Genomic DNA, 22,109 nt, shown 5'->3' with positions numbered 1-22,109 from the left:
GTCCCAATCCTGCCATTCTCCATGGCCATGAGAATGTCATGGGCATTTCTCAGCCTTACTTTCCTCATATTTAAAATGGTCTTTCAGGAGGCTGTGAAAGCATTAAATGCAATAAACAGTAAATTGTAATACCTTGGAGGTATTATTATTATTCTTCCTAAGGTCAGATGTCACTATTCACTACTGAAATACCATCTAAACTCTGAAAGCAATAGCACATGTGGCACTTCAGCTAGCCCATGGGAATAACCATGTACATATTTTTGGAAGAATATGATTAGTAGACACTTAAATCTTTTGATAAAAGTGAAGTACATTGTATCAATTTCTTCATCTCTAGAAATTGGCCATTCACAGTGATGGAGACTTCATGTTTTTCTAATGACCAAAAGATTTGTCGGTCAGATATTATTCTCCATAATGCCCACTGTTCAATTTCTTTACTAAATAAAGTCCAGTTTTGATAGCTTTCCGAGCATACTGGACATGCTAGGAAATGGGAGTTCATGATTCATTTTAATTTGTGTGAATCATGATGCATGATAGCTGCAAGTTCTGAGCTCTTGGATGGTAACAGGCATGGTGCAAAGCTCTGTACATGTTACCTTGCCCCATCCTCACAACCAGGACCAAGTTAATCTTGCCTGCATTTTACTGATGAGAAAATGAAGGCACAAAGTATTCAAATAACCTTAACTAAACCAGTCTGAGAGAGTCTGAAAGCTTGAGGCCGGCAGTCTGATTCCTGAGGCAAGGTCATCCCATTTCCGCCAGGCCTTGTCATTAACATAGCATAATCTGCGGCCTGTCTGTGTGGGAGTTATACACTGATTGCCCAGAAGTCTACTTGACAACCTTGGATACCAACAGAGACCATTTACGCAAAACTCTCCAGGGGAAGAGTTTCTTTGGAAGCTTCTTTCTCACCAGATATACCCTCAAGTACAGCCATGTGGAAATGAACTAGGCTACTTTTGTCTTTCCATATCCAAGAGTCAGAGATACAGAAGTAAAATAGACCCTGGAAGAGAGTTTTAAATAGGTTTCCAGCAAGAATAACGTGTAGTTCCCTGTCAGTGTGGAACAATGATAGTAAAATTGATTTTTCAAATGACACACAATTTTGTTTGGCTTTTGTATGTACAGTTTTTGTGCTTTTTTTTTAACTTTTGAGCTTGTAAATACTGGTGAATAATTGCAGATTTACTTAAGTTGCTATTAAAACATCATGGAAATTCATGCATTTGATGAAACATATAATCAAAATTATGCATTGAATTAACTAATGTCAGAAACAAGAAAATTTGATATCATTTAGTTTATGTGTTTGTTCCTGGTGGTGAAACTCCAGGGAATCACCACCTCCTCCATACATATACAGTGGTATAGCAGATTATGTCTTAAACTTTTCAGGTGCCCAACTGATTCCTTTTCATTGTATTATCATATTCTTAAGAGAAATAACAATCTTTCCCACTTAAAATGAGGTTGGAGTGAAAGTAAGATTGAAGTTATTGATATATATTAAGAAACATTTTCTTAGGCTAGTGTAAGCAGGGTAGTTTATAGCTGTGATCCTAGCTACTCTAGAGGCTGAGACCTGAGGACTGCAAGTTACAGTAAAGCTTGGCAACATAGCAAGACCCTATCTCAGAGTTTAAAAAATAAGTAAATGACTAGGAAAGGGGAAGACAATTCTTTTTATAAGCATATTTTTAAAAAGAATAAGTTTCTTTGAAAATAACTATGTTCCAAAGAATAGGTAAATATAAACACGCTTGCCAAATCATGTATTTTATATGCACAATCATAGGAACATTATCTTGCATGCATGTGCGCGCGCACACACACACACACACACACACACCACAAAATAGCCCCTACATACTAATGGATTAATTTCATGGAGCTTATTTGGAAGGGGGCTTTTAAGCACCAGTACTAGTGTCTCAAAAGAGAAGCATTGTGTTACTAACCCAGGGCAGCAGGTTATTTATCTCACAATTCCCACCACTTTAAAAATTGCTTCTATGATACCACATTTTCCTTTCTAGACATCACAAACACAGAAAAACCTCTTTACCACAAATCCCAGGAGAAACTGCACCAACTCATCTCCAGTAACCGTGCTGTTTTCAGTGGCATGCATTCTTGGACAACTACCCAAACCAGTGATGGCTCTGATTTAGGATAACTATGTAGACATTAAGATGCTATATTTTCAAAATCATAAATATTATTATTTTCTTGAATTTTCAAATCTAGGACATTCAACAAGCTTCTTGTTTACATTATAAAAACCAGTAAAGTGTTCGTTAGTGGTGAAAAGTATAAACTTTATTGAAACTAGAAGATTCTGAGCGCAAAGTGTATGCTGTTGAGATGGTCCCTCAAGTTGCATTTGATGGACTCATCATTTTCTGACTGTTGGCATCACCACCCGTTAATCACTGAAAAGCATGGTATACAGTAAACCTTTTTTCTCTAGAGGTCAGAGTTACTGGAATTAGAAACTCCTTCAGATTCAGTCATTAGTGTAGAAAAAAGCAACAATTGTACTTTTGAAAACTGAGATGTGAAATGTTTTTGAAAGATACACTTTCTGAACAACAGCCATGTTTTTATAAATGTGCTAACTTGCAAGTAATTATTTATTTGTCAGTATCTTCTCTTTGGGCTGGGCTGCTACCACAAATTGTCATAGGCTCAAGAAATAAATAACAAACATGTGTCTCCTAGTTTTGGGGTTGAGAAGTTTATGACCAAGTACCAGCAAGTTCATTTTCTGTGTAGGTCTTCTTGGTTTGCAGGTGGCTTTCTTCTTGTGGTGGAGAATAAAAGTTTTGGTCTTTGTCCTTCATCCTATAAGTCCCTAACTCCATCATGATGGTGTCTCCCTCAAGCCCTCCTCTAAATCTACTTACCTCCGGAAGACCTCACTTACAGATACCTTTGCTTTGGGGGTCAGCACTTTGGTAAATCAGTTTTGATAGAACACAAATATTCAGTCCATAAAAATTTCAAATTGAAAAATATGCATGATTTTTTTCCACAGGATATTTCTAACTTCCTAAACTTGCAATGTCATGGAAAAGCTATGCATTCGCTAATTGTCCATAGTCTCTGATACCCCCTACCATTTCCCCGTTTGCCACACTTGATAAATAGGAACAGTGATGTCTGTCAGGCTTCTGTGGGTAGTTGTGACTGTACCTGAGACTGAATTCCTACCATTTATGAAGGGTTCTGTACTGAAATACTCTTTGGACTTTCTGTTTCAGGATGGAGAACCTAATAAGGGGAAGAAATCCCCCTCAATATCAGAGAAGCCCCTGTAAAGAGGTTCGTGCAGCCCTTAGAAAGAGGCCTGAAGAGGAGTGTAAGTATGTTTAATAGGATTAATTGTGATCTAGATAGATTTTGGTGAGTAGCATAGGGAAATGGAGGCGTTACATATCTGAACAAATAAGCATTCACTATGTATTGGTTGCATTAAGGTGATTTTTTAAAAAAGCAAACTACCATATCTTTCATGTGTGCAAGTGTTGAGACTAAGATACTCATCTGTCACTATAAGATGTGTCAGTGAATTCAAGCTTCCTGCTGAGGGTTTGAACGGAAGAGGCTGTGAGTTTTGTGTGTGCACCATGCCTATGGTTCTAAGAAATCCCAGTGTAAAGAAGCTTTGTAAATGTATTTTTAAATGGATGCTTTTCAGTTTCCATTCGACCACAGTTCTTTTTTTAACATGTTTTTAAAAAGAAAAGATTCATTGAAAACAACTGTGTTCCAAAGAATAAATACCAAAGCATAAATATAAACATGCTTGCAAAATCAAAAGCCTTTGATTTAATCGAATATAAGCATAAGTTTTCAAAGATAGATGCCAGGTATAAATAACAGCATAAAGTCATGCTAGTCTAACTTCAAATTATTAAATATTAGAACATGTTATTATCTATAGATTTTATTTAAATATTTATATTCTACAGCATATAGTAGATTGTTGGAGACTTGACACAATACTCACATTTTAGGTTGGCAAAATGGTGCATATTATTAATTATTTTTAAAGAATTAAATAACATTCTACTGTGACAAAAAAATTATCTGAATTTTCCTTTTTACGGGAACCTGTAGTTCTTACACACAAAGCTAATGTAGCAGACTCATTGAAGTATGCAGTTTAGTAGACTCCTAAAATTATATTGGCATATTAAATTACTTCTAAGTACACTGGTCTTGGTAAAGACCAAGTACATTATAGCAGGGCACACACTTTGCAGATAAAGTTTTTAGTTTTGTCTTGTGTGTTATGTGTAGATAACCTGATTGAGCTAACACCTGTGTCATTCAGTTAGTGTTGTTCTTCTTTTATTTGGTAAATCTGTATTTTCAAGTACAAATTACCCAATTAAAACTAAAATTTGGAGATCAAGATAGATTTCATGTTTATTTAAAGCAAAAAGCATTTATAATATGATGATCATTGCATAAAAGTTTTGTTTTGTTTCACTGGGCTCTAAGAAACATTGGAGTTTGCTTTTCTGGTTTAACACAGACATTTGATTCTGGCATAGTACTATGGATTTTATTTAAAAACAGTATTTTTGTGAATATATCTGCTGGCAGTTCTCATAGAGTCACTATTTAGCATAAGCACAGTATTCTGTTGGAGCTCTGGTACTGAATTACATAGACCAACAGTTGACCAGCTGTCATTTATTGATGAACTCCAACATGATACATATTTTCATAAAAAATTGTTTTGAAATATAGCTACTGTCTGTGAATTTAGGTATGGTGTAGAGTTATTGTCACACTACAAATCTTGATTACTTATAAACCCCAGATGAAATGACCCACAGAGGCAAAATATTTACCTTTTCTTGATGGGATAGAATCTCTGAAGCAGTCCCTCCAGACAGCAAGCAGTCTGGGCCCCAGAGAATTCATTACAGATGCAGCCTACAGGGCTGCATTCCTGCTGAGTGAAATCTCTTAGGAGTAGGGCCCAGTAATCTGTATTTTAAGAAGCCCGGAATTAATTATGAGCAAGGTCAAGTTTGAAGAACACTAGCCTAAGTCAGGCAATTGGGTGCTGATGATGTAAACCATCTAAAGAGAATACTAATGATGATAGACATATTTCACCATCAAAACCTCCTGTAGGCTAATTGTAAGAAGCATACATCTGGTCACCTAATATGTAGAAGGTAAGTAACATAACTGTTGCCTACATATTAAATCTTCAACTGAAATCAGAAAGCTGTACTATTTTTCTCTGAAAGGCTTCATTATCTCTTGCTAGTATAATGAGCAGTACTTCTTGTCCTCTTACAGAACTATATTAATTCCTGAGAAAAATCCACCCCTGTTTCATACTAGAAGCAGCTATAATGCTACTTAAGACTATTAACTTCAGAGATGCACAAAAGGATTTAGTCTTTAATGTCTTAATATGACCAGCTACTTAATATGACTCAGTTTATTTACCTAAAAAAAAGAGAATAATGATAGATTCTAGCCTATATGATTGTCTTGTGAATTAAAGAAGATGTATTTTTTCCTAGCATAGGAACATAGCAAGTTTTGTTTTGTTTCTTTTTCTATCTCTATTTGCTTTTTATCATTGTCATCACAAAGTAATCTGTTACTTGACAATAATAAGGGGTGACTTTGATAGCATAAATGCAAATCCACAAAAATTATCATAACTGTTAGAGAGAAAACAATGCAGGGCAAGGTTTGGGTCATAAACAAATGCCATAAAGCTGACTTTGCTGCAGTAGTGTTGTAATTCATGATGGTCCTTTATCTGGCATAGTTCTTTCCCTCTGATTCTACATATTCATATAGGGCAGAACCTGGGACTTCTGCTCAAGTCCTGTGGAAAAGCATCATAGCAAGTCACATGTTAGTAGCTTCCTTTAATTAGAATTGAAGGGAGTAGTGCAAATTGGTTTATATTATAGGGCACTACAGATGAAAGGAGAAACTTCCCTCATCTGGAGAAATTTCATGCAGGAAGGTTTTGCTAAATAGTACAGTTTATACTGCTTTCTTTTACTGTCTATTACAGTATGTTCAATAGTAGGATCAGCCTTAGGTCCCCAGACTCAGATCTTAGCTCACTATTTTCTGTTAATTTTACTTAGCAGTGCTGCGTTTCACACAGCCCAGTAAATGTCCAGTACAAATAATTTGGTCTTTTGTAAAAAGTTGACTTTCAAGCATGTTTAAGTTATTCTTCATTAAAAGTGAAAAGCAAAATAAAACCTTGTCCTCCAAACCACTGCCCCACTCAGCTGCAACCCTACATTCCAGTTCAAGTCCTGGGTAGATCTCGAGAAGGGCCATCTGTGTTTGCCTGCCGTATTTAGCTGCTTCCCACTCACTGAGTGGCACTGCCCAATCTGGCTCCTACTGAGCCGGTCTACTGATGCAGCATTCATTCCTGTTGACAGTCGCTTCGTGTTGGTCTAATATTTTCTCTCACTATGTAGCAATGCACAGTGAACTTAGTAGCTTCAACCTTAGCAGCAATCAACCACCGTGGATTGCCTCACCGTTTCTGTAGGTCAGCATGCCAGGCATGACGTCCAGCTCAGGGTTCTCACCTTCCAAGATTTGCCAGGTTGGTGTCTCATTAAAAACTCATGTAGGGAAGAATCTGTTTGTAAATTCATGCAAGCCCTCTGCAGAATGTACTTCTTTATGATGATATGATTTTTACTGCCTCGTGTTTATGCTGACCCACCAGCAAGAGATCCCATTAGGTTCTGCAGGTCTTCTGCTGCTCCTTGAAGTGTGAACAGTCTGAACAGGCTGCTTACTCTCCCTCTCTTCAGAGAGAACCCTGAAAATGCTTTCATCTAATGAAGCCAGAAGCACCTAAGATAATTTCAATTTGGGACCATGACACCATCACCTTTGCCACGTTCTACTGGGTAGAGGTCAGTCTTTCAGGATCTATTTAGGGAGAGGGAATTCTACAGAGCTGCAACAGGAGAGGGTGAAGTCCATTATAGAGCCCAACTTAGAGCTTTGCCTACCATTTAGTAAATTCAACAAGCATTTTTTTTCAGTGCTTTTCTTACTTGACTTCTTGGCAGGAACCAATATTGATTATCATTTCTCCTTCTCAAAACTTCCATGGTCTGAATGCTTATAGCTTTCCAAAATCCATATGCTTAAGTGTAATTATCAATATGATGACATCAGGAGGAGGGTCATTGACATGCACTTAACTCATTAGACAGAGCTTTCATGAATGGTATTAGCATCCTTATAAAAGAGATTCCAGAGAACCTTTTCTTCTCCTACCATGGGAAGGCAGATCTGTAATATACAATCTGTGAATTGTAAATCACCCTCACCAAAATACCAAATCTACTGGTATATGATCAAGTGAATTGATCAATTGGACTTTCCAGTTTCCAATAGTGTGAAAAAATGAACTTGTTATTTATAAGCTACCTAGTTTATGATACAACATGTGAAAAGAAAACAATGTGAATTTACACATGTGTGTTCAATTTATTTCATTTAAAGAGTGTGGTCTCAAGGTACATCCATTTACCTAGGAGTGTCTTAAGTTTATTCTTCTTTATGGCTGGGTAGTACTCCATAATATTTTAAAAACTACATTTTCATTATCCATTCATCAATTGATAGGATTTGGGTTATTTCCAAAATTAGGCTATTACGAACTGTGCCGCTATAAACATCGGTGTTCATATATTGCTGTGGCATGATGTTTCTAATTCTTTTAGGATGGTAGCAAGAAGGGGAATAGCTGGGTCAAGTGTAACCTCCAATCCTAACTTTTTGAGGAATGTCTTCACTGATTTCCACAGTGGTTGCACCAGTTTACACTCCCACAACAGTGGAGATAGGGTTCCTTTCTCTCCACAGCCCCTCCAGCATGTGTTATTAGTGGTAGCCATTATTTATGTGGTGAGATGAAATTTCAGCATCGTATATATTTGCATTTCTCAAATAGCCAGTAATATTGAACATTTCTTCATATATTTATATGTCATTTGCACTTCTTCATCTGAAAAGTATATATTAATTTCAGATGCCCATTTTTTTCAGATGCCCACTTTTGAACAGTGTCTTTAAATTTGAGAGTTCTGATTTTCTTGAGTTCTTTGTATGTTCTAGACATTTGTCCTTTGTTTGAGGAACAGCTGACAAAACTTTTTTTTGCCACACTATAGGTTGTCTCTACACGCTAATGATGATTTGTTGTGCAAAAGCTTTTTAATAAAATGAGATCCCTGTTGTTGATTCTTGGTAATATTTCCCTTGAAATTTGGGTTTTCTTATAAAGTCTCTACCTAAACTTGAGTCTTTTTTTTTCTTTTTTAAAATTTTATTTAAACAGAAAAAAGGGTAGAAATAATACAGAATTTCAAACAAAAATGAACACTAAAAAATCACTAGTTGATAAATTACATACTGTCATTTTAAAAATAGTTGTTCAAGTTACAAAATTAAAGCATACAAAGTGGATGGACATTCAAACAGTGAGGCTGCAAACAGTTCTGTTCAATGATCCAACATAATCTTAGTAATATGGTCATCTATCTTACACACTTAAATATACATGCAGTTATATCCTTTAAGCATTTTTTTCCTCTCTTTTTTACAATAGCAATTGCACATTTTGGGTTTATTACTCCTACAGTTCTTATTACTTTTTACACTAGAGGCACAATGTGATATTTATAAATATGATTCTTATTTACTTCATTTATGAGGACAGTCTCAAGTTGCCTCCCATTTATCTATGAAGGCCTCAAGATCATCCTTTTATAGCTGAGTAATATCCCATTGTTTAAAAATGCCACATCTTTTTCATCCACTCTGCAGTTGATGGGCATTTTGGTTGTTTCCAAGATTTAGCTATTACAAATTGTGCTGCTATGAACATAGGTGCACATAGATCACTGTGACATGACCTTTTCAGGTTTTCTGGGAACATATCCAGGAGGGGAATAGCTGGGTTGAATGGAACTTCCAATCCTAGTCTTCTGAGAAATCTCCATACTGATTTCCACAATGGTTACACCAGTCTGCACTCCCACCAACAGTGGAGCAGTGTTCCTTTTACCCACAGCCTCGCCAACATTTGTTATCAGTTGATTTCTTGATGGCAGCCATTCTTTCCAGAGTGAGATGAAATCTCAATGCTGTTTTAATTTGCATTTCTCAAATGACCAGTGATGGTGAACATTTCTTCATGTGTTTATTTGCCATTTGTATATCTTCATCTGAGAACTGTGTGTTCATCTCAGATGCCCATTTTTGGAGAAGGTCTTTGATTTTGGGGGGCTTGATGTTTTTCAATTCTTTATATGTTCTGGTTATAATTCCTTTGTCTGAGGCTTTGTTGGCCAAAATTCTTTCCCATTCTGTGGGTTTTCTCTTCATTCTGTTGGTGATTTCTTTTAAAGGGCAGACCCTTTTCAATAATATGAGATCCCAATTGTTGATTCGTTGAAGTGTTTCCCATGCAGTTTGCATTTGGTCATGAATTCTCTGCCTACCTCTATGTCTCTAAGACTTTTATCTACCTTGTCTTCCAGTAGATTTAGTATTTCTGTTTTAATATCTAGGTCTTTGATCCATTTAGACTTTAGTTTAGTGCATGAGGATAGGCATGAATCTAGTTTCAGTCTTTGGAATGAGGAGAGCCAATTTTTCCAACACCATTTATTAAAAAGACTATCCTCCTTCCAGTGAACATGTTTAGCTCCTTTGTCAAATGGCTGAGTGTCTTTGTAGTCGTGCTTGCATCTTCTAATGTGTTTCATTGATCCTCAGGTCTTTTTATTTTCCAGTGCCATGCTGATTTTATCACTGTGGCTTTGTAGTATAGTTTCAAGTCAGAAATTGAGATGCCTCTTGCGTTGCCTTTGTTGCCCAGAATTTTCTTTGTTTTCTATATACCTATGTCTTTACGAGTTAATTTTGATTTTAGTTTAGTGCATAGTAGGAGACCTGGGTCTTGTTTTTCTCTTTGGCATGTGGAAAACCAGTTTTTCCAGCACCCTTAATAAAATAGGTAATCTTTCTCCCAATGAAGGTATTTGGCCTCTTTGTCAAACATAAGGTGGCTGAGTGTGTTTAGAGTTATTTTGTATCTTCTAATCTCTTCTAATCTATTCCACTGATCTGGGTTGGTTTTTTCCCCAGTATCATAGTAGCTTTGTAGTATAATTTAAGGTCAAGCATTGTGATGCTTTGCCTTGTTTTCATTGCACAGAATCATGTTTTACTTTCTAGATTTCTCCTGGGTCAAAGTAAGTATTAAGATTTTTTTCATAAATCTGTGAGATATACTAATGATTTTTTATTAAATCCCAATTTAATAATTTGGAATTGCATTATATCTGTATAACAATTTAGGTAGTGTGGCCTTTTCATTATTGGTTCTTCCTACTCAAGAACAAGGGTTATCTTTCCTATTTTATTTCTTTTTCCAGAGTTCTATATTTTTCAGTATAGAGATCTTTTACTTCCTTTGTTAGTTTGATTCCTAGGTATTTCATTTTTTGTATGCTATTATGAAAAGTATTATTTCTATAATCTTTATCTCTGGGATAATTTTAATTTCTTTTCATCAGTTAGTAGGAAGTCCATTGGTTTTTGAGTGTTAACATTCTACTCAACTACACTACTAAATTTGGTTATTAAACCAAAAGGCTTTTGGTGGAGTTTTTGGGGTCTTCTCTGTGGAGTATCATGTCATCTGCAAATATGATAATTTAACTTTTTCCTTTCCTATCTGTATTGCATTTATTTCTTTCTCTTATGTAACTTCTCTGACTAATGTTTCTAGATCTGTATTGAATAAGATTGGGGATATGAACATCCTGATTTTAGAGTGGAATCTCTCAGTTTTTGACTGTGTAGTATGATATTGACTATTGGCTTGTCATGGATGACTTAGTAGATTAAAATAAAGATCATCTGTTTCAGTGTTCTGTAGGGGTTTTATCATGAAAGGATGTTAGACTTTGTCAAGTGATTTTTGTCCTTAGCTCTGTTGAAATGGTATATTATCTTTATTGATTTGAGTATGTTGAACCATCTCTGCATGCCTGGGATGAATTCTGCTTGGTAATGATACATAATTTTCTTGATGATTTGTTGCATTCTGTTTTCCAGTATCTTCTTACATTGAGTTTTGCATCTATGATCATGACTGATACTGACCTGAAGTTCTCCTTTTTTGGTTGGCTCCTTCTCTGGTTTTGGTATAAGTGGAAATACTTGCTTCCAGGAATGACTTTGTATTGCTTCCCTTTCAACTTCATTAAAGAATCTGAGAAGTAGTGGTGTTAAATCTTTTCTAAGTTTCTTGTAAAATTCAGTGAGGAATCCATCAGGACATGGGATTTTCTTTGCTGGTAGGTCTTAACTACAACTCTAATTTCACTGACTGGTTTTTAGTATTTTCCTATCTTCTTGGCTCAGCTTTTGTAATTCATATGTATCTAGGAATGTGTCCATTTCTTTTGTGTTTTCCATCTTGCTAGAATAAGGTTTCTTTAAAATGTTCATGATCTTAGGATTTCTGCAGCATCTATTGTGAGTTTACTCTTTTCATTCCTAATTGTATGGATTTGAGTTTTTTTCTTTCCTTTTTAAAATAAGATTGGCAAAGGGTTTATCAGTTTTATTTAATCTTTCAGTGAAACATCTCTTTGATTCATTGATTCATTGTATTGTTTCCTTAGTTTGAATTGCATTAATTTCTTCTGTAATCTCTATACTTTCTATTCCATGCTTTGTGCTTTACTTTTCTAAAAGTTTGAGGCTCAATATTAGGTTGTCATATGAGCTTGCTGTTTTCCTGATGTGAGAGTTCACCACTATAAAATTTAGTACTGCTTCATGGTATCCCATTAGTTGTAGTATGTCATATCAGTGTTATCATTTCATTGTAAAAGTTACCTAGTTTCTTCTTTAATTTCATCTGTGAACCATTGGTTGTTCAGGAGGTTGTTAATTTCCATGTGTTTATGCAGTTTTTGTGGTTTCTTTTACCATTATTTTCCAGTTTCATTGCATTATGATCTAATAATATACATGGGATAATTTCAATTCCTTTGCATCTACTTAAGCATGTTCTATAAGCTAGAATGCAGTCTAGCAGGAGGGATGGGAAAACATCCCATGCTCAGCTGAGAAGATTATGTATTCTGATGTTTTGGGGTGGAAAACTCTGTAGATATCTACTAACTCCATTTGTTCACAGGTTTGACTCAGATCTGATACTTTTTTGTTGACTGTGTGTGTGTGTGTGTGTGTGTGTGTGTGTGTGTGTGTAGTTGATTTGCCTGTTTGGGATAATGGATATTGAGGTCCCCCCTTATAATTGTGCTACTGGTTATTTGATTATTCTTTTCTGATAATATTTGTTTTATATAGCTGGATGTGCCAATATTTGGTGCATATTCATTTGTGATTGTTATCTCTTCCTCTTGGAGTTTTCCCTTAAGAAGTATGTAGTGACCTTCTTTGTGTCTTTTGATTTGTCTTGGCTTGAAATTCACTTTGTCTGCAAATAGAAATATTGACCCCTGCTTTTTTCCAGGTTCCTGTCACATGAAATATTGTTTTCTATCCTTTGACTTTCAGTTTATGAATGTTTTAAGTTAAATGTGTTTCACATATGCAGCTTACTGTTGGGTTTTATTTCTTGATCCATCCTTGCCAGACTGTTTCTCTTGATTGGTGAATTGAGACCATTTACATTGATGATTATAACTGATATGTGTTGGCTTATCCTTGTCATATTATGTTTCTGTTGTTGATTTCCTATCTTTCCCTTCTGTTTAATTGCTTGTCTTGCCTAGTAGCTTCTTTTCAGTGGTGTTCTCACAGTTCTAGTCTTTGTTATTTTTCTAAAACATCCTTCAGAACATTTTGTAGAGCTGCTTTTGTGTTCATGGATTTCCTTATTGTTCATTGTCATAGAAGTATCTTATTTCTACATTGATTTTTGAAAGATAGTTTTGCAGAGTACATCAGCCTGGTTTGCAGATTGTTTACTTTCAGGACTTGAAATAATTCACTTTAAACTCCCTTTGACTTGAAGGTTTGTGTTGAGAAGTCAGCTGTGATTCTGATGGGCTTTCCTTTATAGGCAATTTGTTTCTTTTCTCTAACAAGTTTTAACATTTTGTTCTTGTGCTGAATTTCTGGAATTTTGATTATTATATTCCTTGGTATAAATTTATTTTGGTTATGGCTAATTGGAGTTCTATATGCTTCACTTATGAAATTATTTTTACGTGCATGAGAAATTTTCTATCATTATGTTTGAACAGGTATTTTGCGTTGAGTTGCCTCTTGCTTTTTCATTGACTCTGGTCAATCTTATTTTTATTCTTCTTTGCATCATTTTGCAGCAATTGGACTGATTTTTCATGGTCCCTTGCTGTTTTTAATAAAACTTCCTTTTTGTAATTTCTAACCAAAATCTTGTTTTTCAGATCTGTTATTCTGTCTGCACTTTGGTTCAATCAAATGCATATTCTTTCAATGAATTTTTAATCTCTTGGATACCTGTTTGAATCTGTTTCATGGATTCCATTTCTCTTCTATGGGCATTCATGGCCATGATAGTCCATTGTTTTCCTAAGCTCCTGTTTTTTTTTGTTTTTTTTTTTTAAATCTGTGTCCATTCTTATTCACTGAGCAAGTCCTTCATTTTGAAGGCCATCTCTTTTTTTGCCTTAGAAGTTATTACTGATCTGGTTTTCTCTATAGCCTCATTCATCTGTTTTATACTTTTTTACACTTCTGCTGCTCCTATTTCAGAAAATTTACGTGGGTGGCTTCTGATTTCCTCTATCTATCTCATCCCCTGGATTGTTCTGTGTAGGTGGGAAATCTGGAGTTGCATTGTGCTTCTGCATCTGGCCATTTTCTATTTTTTTCCATAGTTTTAGCTTGTTTTCTGTGTTGACACTTGCAAATTCCTTATGATAGGTAACCTTATTACTAGTATCCAGGCTTCCTAGCAAGTATTTCTGAGAAGCCTGTGCTAGGTATAGCTGGCTTCTGACCTGTCCATCTGTCCCAAGGTCCTTCCTTCCTAGTTTATTAAGGATGATGTAGTAGTCAGGGGTTGTACACAGAGAACAAAGGTTTAAACATGGAGTTTATAATATTTTTGTAATGGTCACCAGGAGTTAACACAGGAAAATGTAGGAAATCTATCCACAACACCAAAGACATAGATTATTTAGTCAAGAGCCTAAACCCCACAGCACATGTCCCACATGAATCCAGATAAAAGTCCAGAGCTCAGGGACAATGCATCCCACGGATCCATGCTGGGAAGACCCAAGGGTCAGCGGTGGAAGCCAGAAAGTCTATGCCAGCAGGATGAAGGAACTGTGCTAGTGGAATGAGGGTTCTACGCTGGAGCTGAGAAGTCACACTCACCACAAAGACCAGGGCTATCCTGAAGGCACCACAGCTGTCTTCAGCGACACAGAGGCCCCAAACTCCTCCGACGACAAGCACAGTTGGGTACATGCCAGGAAGCAGCGTGACAAGTTCATCCTGGAGACCAAGCAGCACATATCTTCCCCTCCGGAGCCAGGAAGCAATGCTCCATGTGAGGACCAAGCCTTCTCTAGGAGAACCAACAGCTCAGACAGCAACTCATAGGAGAACCCTTAACACCTTGCCTCCTTAACACCTCAACCCTCAACACCTCCTTTCTTCTCCACCTATTTATCCTGGCAACTTTCCTCAGGTGGAGTATTTTCACTCAATGCTATGCTGATGTAATCCATGTGGCGTTAAACTGACCACCAGGTCTTAATCCATAACAGATGAGAAGTTGCCATCTATTTGACTTGAGTACTCCTTTGGTACTGTATTATGGTGATGATTATGAACTCAGACACGCCCAGTGTTGTCATTGCAAAGGAGAACAACTGATTACAAGAGGTGGTATACCGTGGCTAAATTAGTAGTTCTCAGTAGCAATAACATCAAACACATCCAAGAAACTGACAAATTTTGGTAATACTAATTGAGAATCTTTAACCACAGGAGGAAGTTCTATAATTATATAACAAAATCCTATACCAGGAACTTTTACACAGTGTGTTTACCCTTAATAAAGTAATCTTACCCTTTAGAGGTAAAATTTAAGAGCGATAGGAGGAAAATAGAGATAATTGAAGAGAAATGTATTAGAAGCAAGGCTGAAAAACAAAGGATGATCACCTGAGCTTTGGGAAACTGGAGAAGAGAGGAGAGAAAGAAGAAACAAACAGAACATTATAGTGAACCACAGACTTAGAGACAATGTTCATTCACATGAAAATATCAAAAAAAAAAAAAAAGATAATTGAGGAGAGAGAGAAAAGATGAAAATAAAAGTAAAAAACTGAAAAGCATAAAAATGAAAACAAAACATGAAATTCCTCTGGTGCCCTCCGTTCTGTGGCAGTGTCCAGATCAGAAGCCAGCTCTGGGCTAGGTGACCCTGCCTGGTCTGCCTTAGGAGTACTGTGGGTGTGGAGCCGATCTTGGTCTCCCTTTGTGGGCACTGGGGCCAGGCTTCTGCCAGCAGCTTTCTGTATGTCTCCCGGCGAGGCACCCATGTCTCCTTAGCCTGTTTGTCTGTGTATTGTTCTCCAGTTGCTGTGGTAACCTCAGACAGAGACAGCCCAGAGCTTCTCCTAGTCCCAGGTACAGTGGGCCCCTCCTGACCTTTGCATAGCCTCCTCTGTCCCACTCTGCTGCGGCACCTCTCTCCTCTCAGACCACTGGATAGGAGGGTGCTGTTGGCTCTCTCCTCTTACTCCCGGGGCAGTGGGGGGGTGGCGGGGGAGGCTGACTTCCCACTTGTTGCCTGGCTGCAGCTTTAGTCTGCTTAAGACATGTCTCTGTCTCTGTCTCTGTCTCTGTCTCTGTCTCTGTCTCTGTCTCTGTCTCTGTCTCTGCCTCTGTCTTTCTCTCTCTCCCCCCGCCACCCCCTCTGGAAGCAGGGCAGGAGGGGTGGTGCAGTTCCATTCACCACTGTGCTAGCCCGTCTGGGATGGAGCAGCTTCCTAGTCACTTGCTGCTATGTGTGCCAGTGCATTTTGTTCCAGGCTGCAGCATCCTCTCTTTGCAGGAAGGAAAAAGAAGTGAACGACCTCATATCCCAGGTTTACCCTGTGAGGCTTGAGGTGGCCACACCACTACAGTCCATCAGTTCTTAGGGAGCTTCCCAGAGAGGCACTTTCTGCTTCACACACAGGCGGAGTTCCCTCTGAGCTGTGTTCTGTAAAGTCTCATGTCTATGTTTTATTTGATCTGAAAGTCTCTTCTTTTAGATTGCTTTTGGTGTCAGGATGTGTGCCCTCGCTTTCTTCCAATTACCTGTGTTATTAGATGATTTTCTCTGAGTAGCTCCAATGTGGTTCCTCCTCCGTGCTGCTGTGTTGAGTCTCTCAAAGTAGGTTTTGAGTCTCTTCACAAGTAATTTCTGCAAAGAGTCTAAGATTCTATGAGACACTCTCAGAAGGACTCCCCTGTGTATAGTTCTGGAAGCTTTATACCTCAAAATGACCTGATAGCTTATGGTTTTCTTATTCGAGAAAGGCAGGAGTCTTCTTGCAGTATAGAAGCCCTTGCACAGTTTCACCTTATCCCGGCCCTTTGCTGCATCCTATTCCCTCCCTTCTCTTCCACCCATGGACTTGCTTGTCATTCCTGAGCATAGAGATTAAAGGCAGAATACATAGATATAGATGGTACATATGTTATACTTTAATGACATAGTATCAGAGAGGAAAAACAAATGATTAGTCTGTAGAGGAAGAGTAGTACACTTTTGGAAAACTGTAAATATAGAAACTAGGAGAAAAATGAGAAGGGTTAAAAATATTTCAGTAATCACAGGAACACAAACATTCTATGAAGTAGCTACAACATAAATCAAACAGGAAAACACAAACTTTAAAAGTCTAACGGAAGAAATAAAATGAACACTGATGAGAAGGAATTTTTTTTAAAAAAAAACCTACTATGAAGAGCATTAAAATCTGCCTTGGAGCAGAAAAGAGAATTTAACATTGTACCAATGGCAAGAATTTGAAGTGGGAATGCTGAAAACATTCTAAGCATGCAAAGGAAAGTTGAGCAAATAATGGTGGAGGGAAAAGGAACATATGCAAGGAAGTAGAAGATGGAAACCTAACTTTAGAATGTCAAGGTTTCCTAACAGAGAAACCAGAACAATTCACAAGAAAAAGAAAACCATCACACTTATTTGGATATGCTTTCCAAAGTTACAGCAACATCTGTTGCACATTAAATGCCTGATGGTGAACCATATAAAGCCAATTAAAGGACATCCACACCCACATACACCTAAACATTTTCAGATTATACTATCAGCCCTTTGAGAACCAAGAGCTACATCATATTTCCCTGAATTAGTTATGATATTAATTACTTAAATTCAAAAATAAGAATGTACCCATAAGAATGTGCTGGAAAGCAAGAAGGCAGGGGGGTGGAGAGGGAAGGGCAGTCAAGCTTCAGACTGTGGAACAGATGGCGCAGACCCACCTTCCCCTGCTGCTCTCCTGTAAATGCAACTAAATGCCTTGGAATTCATTCAACAGCCCTATAACAGGACTGCGAAAGCACCAAGAAGGTGCGTTGCCTGACACTTGGGGGCTGTAGGAAAGACAGGCTGGTGTAACCTATGGGCTTTCTTTTTTTTATTCCATCTATCCCCAGACAGGTCACTAGACAGAAATGCAGCCTGGCATTGTCAACAGGCACAAAGGGAAGGATCAAAAGGCAAGACAAGCTTGCTCTCTCTGTCTAAAAGGACATAAGAAAGGAAGAATAGAGACCAAGTGGAGACTCCAACCTCTGCTCTGCAGAGCCCAGTGACAGCTGCTCACCTGCAGCAGCAGGGCATCAAGGTCCCAGGCCACCCCACCGTGCTGTCCCTGGACTGGCCCTGTGTCTCCCAGCCCTCTGCTCAATAGTAGGCAGACCCACGCCTGGCAGTTTATGTGCCTTCACTAAGGAGTACTCAGCTACACTAGGGAGTCCAGAGAAATCCTGGCAGCTATGGCTAGTCACAGCAGCAGGGCCTGAACAGATGACCTCGAGATACCAGAAGAGCAAAACAGACAGGAAAAGGGTTAGCATTAGAAGGGATCACAAAACGACCAGTCAGAGGAATGGAAGAGAAGCCTGGCACAATAGTCTGCACCCTGGAAACTAAGCCTGCACAGGAGAAGAGCCTGCTCAAAAAGGTTTCAGTAGGAATGAAAGTCTCCTAATATCATAACCAGAAGATTCAGGATTCAATTAAACATCACTTTGCACAGTGCAAACCAGGAAAACTACAATATAAATGAAAAGAGATAACTGACTTTAATGGGAAGAGGAGTCAGATGTAGGAGTTACCTGACACATGGAACCAGTCATCAGAAAAAAGACTTTAACAAACAGTTATATAATCTCTTGAATCAAACAGAAAAAAAAGTAGAAAATCTGAAAAAATATAAGCTACAAAAAGAACCAAATGGGAATTACATAACTGAAAACATAATTATAAAAATGAAACACCTCTCCAAATAGACTCAGTGATGGCATGAAAATGAAAGGGTAAAATAAGTGGACACACAGATAAATTAGTAGAATTTATTTAATATGAAAAATAAAGAAAATATTAAACACAAATATCACATGAAGGATTCGTGGGAAAATAACAAAATCTAGTTTTTGTACCAGTAGAGCTCCAGAAGAAGAGGAAAAAAAAAGAATGTAGCATGGAAGTTTTTGAAGGATGGTTATAAACTTTCCCAAACTGACAAAAAGACACAAATCTATTTAAAAAGCTAGAAGAATGTTAAAAAAGATAAGCCTTCAAATGCACACAAATAAGAGTTCATAATTAAACTTTTGAAAAAGAAAGACAAAGAATTTTAAAAACAGCCAGAAAAAAAAATAAAACATTACATATAAAGGTACACAAATTAAAATGACAGTGAATTTTTTGAAACTCTGAATCCATAAAAGTTAGGGAAAAAGATGGCATGACATCTTTAAAGTATTAGTAACAACTTGTCGTCTCTGACTTCTATATACCGCTAATCTATCCTTTAGCACTGAACATGAAAGGCATTCAGAAATGAAGGAGAACTAGTAATTGTGATTGGCAAACCTTCCTCAAAAGAATGGCTCACGGTGTAGTGAAGACACACACACACACAATTGGAAAGATATTCTCTCTCTCTCTCTCTCTCTCTCTCTCTCTCTCTCTCTCTCTCTCTCTCTCTCTCTCTCTCTCTCTGTGCTTGGGATTGGACCTAAGGCCTTCACAGTGACTATATCCCAGCCCTTTTTCCTACTTTTTCCTTTAAGACAGGATCTTACCCTGTCCCTAAGTTGCTAAGATGGGGCTCAAACTCACAATCCCGTTTCAACCTCCCAGACTGCTAGAATTATAGCTGTGTGTCAGTATATCTACTTTCATTTCTGCTTTATACTTAACATTTTATCTTGAATTTTGTTTCTCACTTTGATTTTCTTCTTCAAAGAACTGCAAAATTTAATAAACCATTGTTTTCAAGAGCTGTATATTAAATATGTGTCAGTGAATCAGGGACGGAAAAGAGAGCCCCAAATGCTTTGTAACAAGCAGTGTCCAGTCAGTACCAGCATCATCAGTGTAGTGCGGTGCTTGGCTAGCTGGAAAGAATCCAGAGCTGCCCTTTTTCTAGTTTCCTTCTTTGTCTGGTCCACGTTGGGTTCCCAGGTTCTCATGTTGTTTGCTTGGTCCTTTTTTCTGGAGTGTTTTCCAGTGGTTTGTCTGTGACTTTGCTGACAGTGTGTTACTGGTTGTCAGGGAATTAGGCAGTCGTGGGTGGTGAGAGACCATGTTTCTGCTAAAGACATCTGATGCCTCCATACCTAGGTAAATTTAGCATTTCACCATCCTCTCTGTGTAGCTTTGTCTTCAGGCTGGTGTGATAGCGATCTGCAGTTTAAGACCTCAGTCATGAGCACAGCTGTGTATAGTGAGAAAAGTTCCTTCTCTTCCAAACTTCTCTTACGTTAAGAAATAAAATCAACCCCTCAGAGGCACCTGGAAAATATATTTCCTTCCCTGTCATCATTCCATTGGCTTAAATTGAATTGTAGGGGACCCTTGCTTTACTAACTCAGTTCATTCACAAGGGATGGTTGTAACTCAAGTTGGTTGAAGTTAAGACTATTTTTTGCATAAGAAATCATGAAATTTCTCATAATGCATTTCAAACTTCCCAAGCACCCCTTAACTAACCTTTTTGTAATTAAAAAAGGAGTTGTATAATATGCATAATTTACCAAAAACACCAATAATTTTCATAATATACTCACCAAAAAGTTATAAGATGTGCCCTCTTTACCAGAAACGATTTCATACTGTACTCTCCATTTAGGTTGAAGTCTCTGGCTTGCAAGAAGGAGGATGAAGTGGGAGGTGGTCATTGCAGGGAACAGAGTCTCCTTCCACAGGAACATCAGGAACCTGGCTCTCTGGTGCCCCTTCTCTCCTCCAAATAGTCTGTAGTCTGCAGGACCTGCTTCTGGCTCACTGGGCCTCAACCTTTTCAGAACTAAAAACTGGCTTAATGTTAATCTGTTTCTCTCTTTTCTTTAAAACTGTTCTTTTCTATCTTGACTGCTTTCTTGACCTTTCCTTCCTTATCTTCTCTCTTAGCATTTTAAGGGCCATTTTGATATTAGAAATTGTAGCCATTATATAAAGCACTGCCCCAAATCACGTCCATAAACACACACATCTGGGCTCAGACTGGCGCTTACACATACTTTTCTGACCTCTCCAGTCTTGCTTTACAACTGCACAAGCAGCTGGTATTTGGATCCTTACTCAAGAATTTGGTCATAAGTTAAACCTAAATTTCCAATTGTAACCCAAGTTGTTCATGTGTTAGACAGTTCATAACATGAGGGCCCTCTGTATCTTTGCTACCCTGTGTCATTACTACATGCCTGGGAAGTGCCATGCTCTCATTGGTTTGACCTATTATACTCTACCAATCTCTTTCAGTAAATGGTTTGGCATTAACGTAATCTTGGACTTTGTATTTGCCATGTGTGCTAACCTGAGGATGGAGCATATAAGTTTACTGACATTACATCCCGTACTATTTCTTACACTGTGTATCCATCTGTTCACATTCAGTCCTGTCAGAGTATGCTAGTGTTATTAATGGGAATGTTACTTCGGAGATAAGTGTCAAGGTATGAGTACCAGAGTGACTTCTAAGCACCGGTGTGTCACTCAGCATGCCTTTCTTCCCCTGAGAGCTGTACTTGATGAGCAGTTTGCATTGTAATTCTATTCAGCTTTCCCTATAATTTCCACAATCAATTTTCTTTCCATTTGGGAACCAGACATACTTCCTGTACATCTCTCTTTTATTCCAGAGATAGCCCTTCTATTTTGCACCTGGAATAATTAGTGCTCACCTTTTACAGATGAGGCTGGAGAAATTCAGACACATCAGGTAATCCCTGCAATGTCATATAGCTGTAAGCACCAAAGCTGGGATACAAACTGAGTTTGACTGCAAAAACTATCACATTGTTACCACTCCTAGCTGTTTGCTTACATTTCATATTATCTATCCAGGATTTCTTTCTCACTTAATTCTCAATATTTGAAAATGGAATACCTCATATACATAGAAATATATATAACATGGATTTACAGCTTTACATTATAAATTAGTATTCATGTACTACAATGTCAGAGGTGATGAACTGAATATTTTCATCTAGCTTGGTCTATCTCTTTGGTTAAGTGTATCTATTCCAGGAGATTATTCTTCCCCGCTTTTCCTGGCTTAGGTTCTTCTTTGAAGAACTGATGTCTTAAGCTCTAAAACAAAGTCAACAGATAGAAGTATGTGATGTTAACATACTGGGCTCATAGGACTCAAGTGGTCTATAATTGCTCATGGTCTCTTATAATGAACTATAAACTCTTATTAAATATTATACCTTAGATTATAATTAACAATGTCATAACAGTCAATTCA

At 37.6% G+C, this 22,109-nt stretch overlaps 1 protein-coding gene across 12 annotated transcripts in view; it reads left to right on the top strand.

Moving 5' to 3' along the window:
- Lrrc7 (leucine rich repeat containing 7) overlaps positions 1-22,109 on the top strand; it is a 486,713-nt gene that overhangs the window by 99,098 nt on the left and 365,506 nt on the right. For all 12 annotated transcript variants that reach the window (XM_063258479.1, XM_063258496.1, XM_063258477.1 and 9 more), the window contains exon 2: positions 3,282-3,379. In XM_063258479.1, coding sequence (XP_063114549.1) covers positions 3,282-3,379 — 98 coding nt within the window. The remainder of the gene's footprint in view (positions 1-3,281; positions 3,380-22,109) is intronic.

Source organism: Cavia porcellus, unplaced genomic scaffold, assembly GCF_034190915.1.
Source record: "Cavia porcellus strain 051 isolate PalLab524CR breed Dunkin Hartley unplaced genomic scaffold, mCavPor4.1 scaffold_1, whole genome shotgun sequence".
NCBI lineage: Eukaryota > Metazoa > Chordata > Mammalia > Rodentia > Caviidae > Cavia > Cavia porcellus.
The sequence above is the reverse complement of the archived record's forward strand: the minus strand, read 5'-3'. Positions and strand labels throughout refer to the sequence as shown.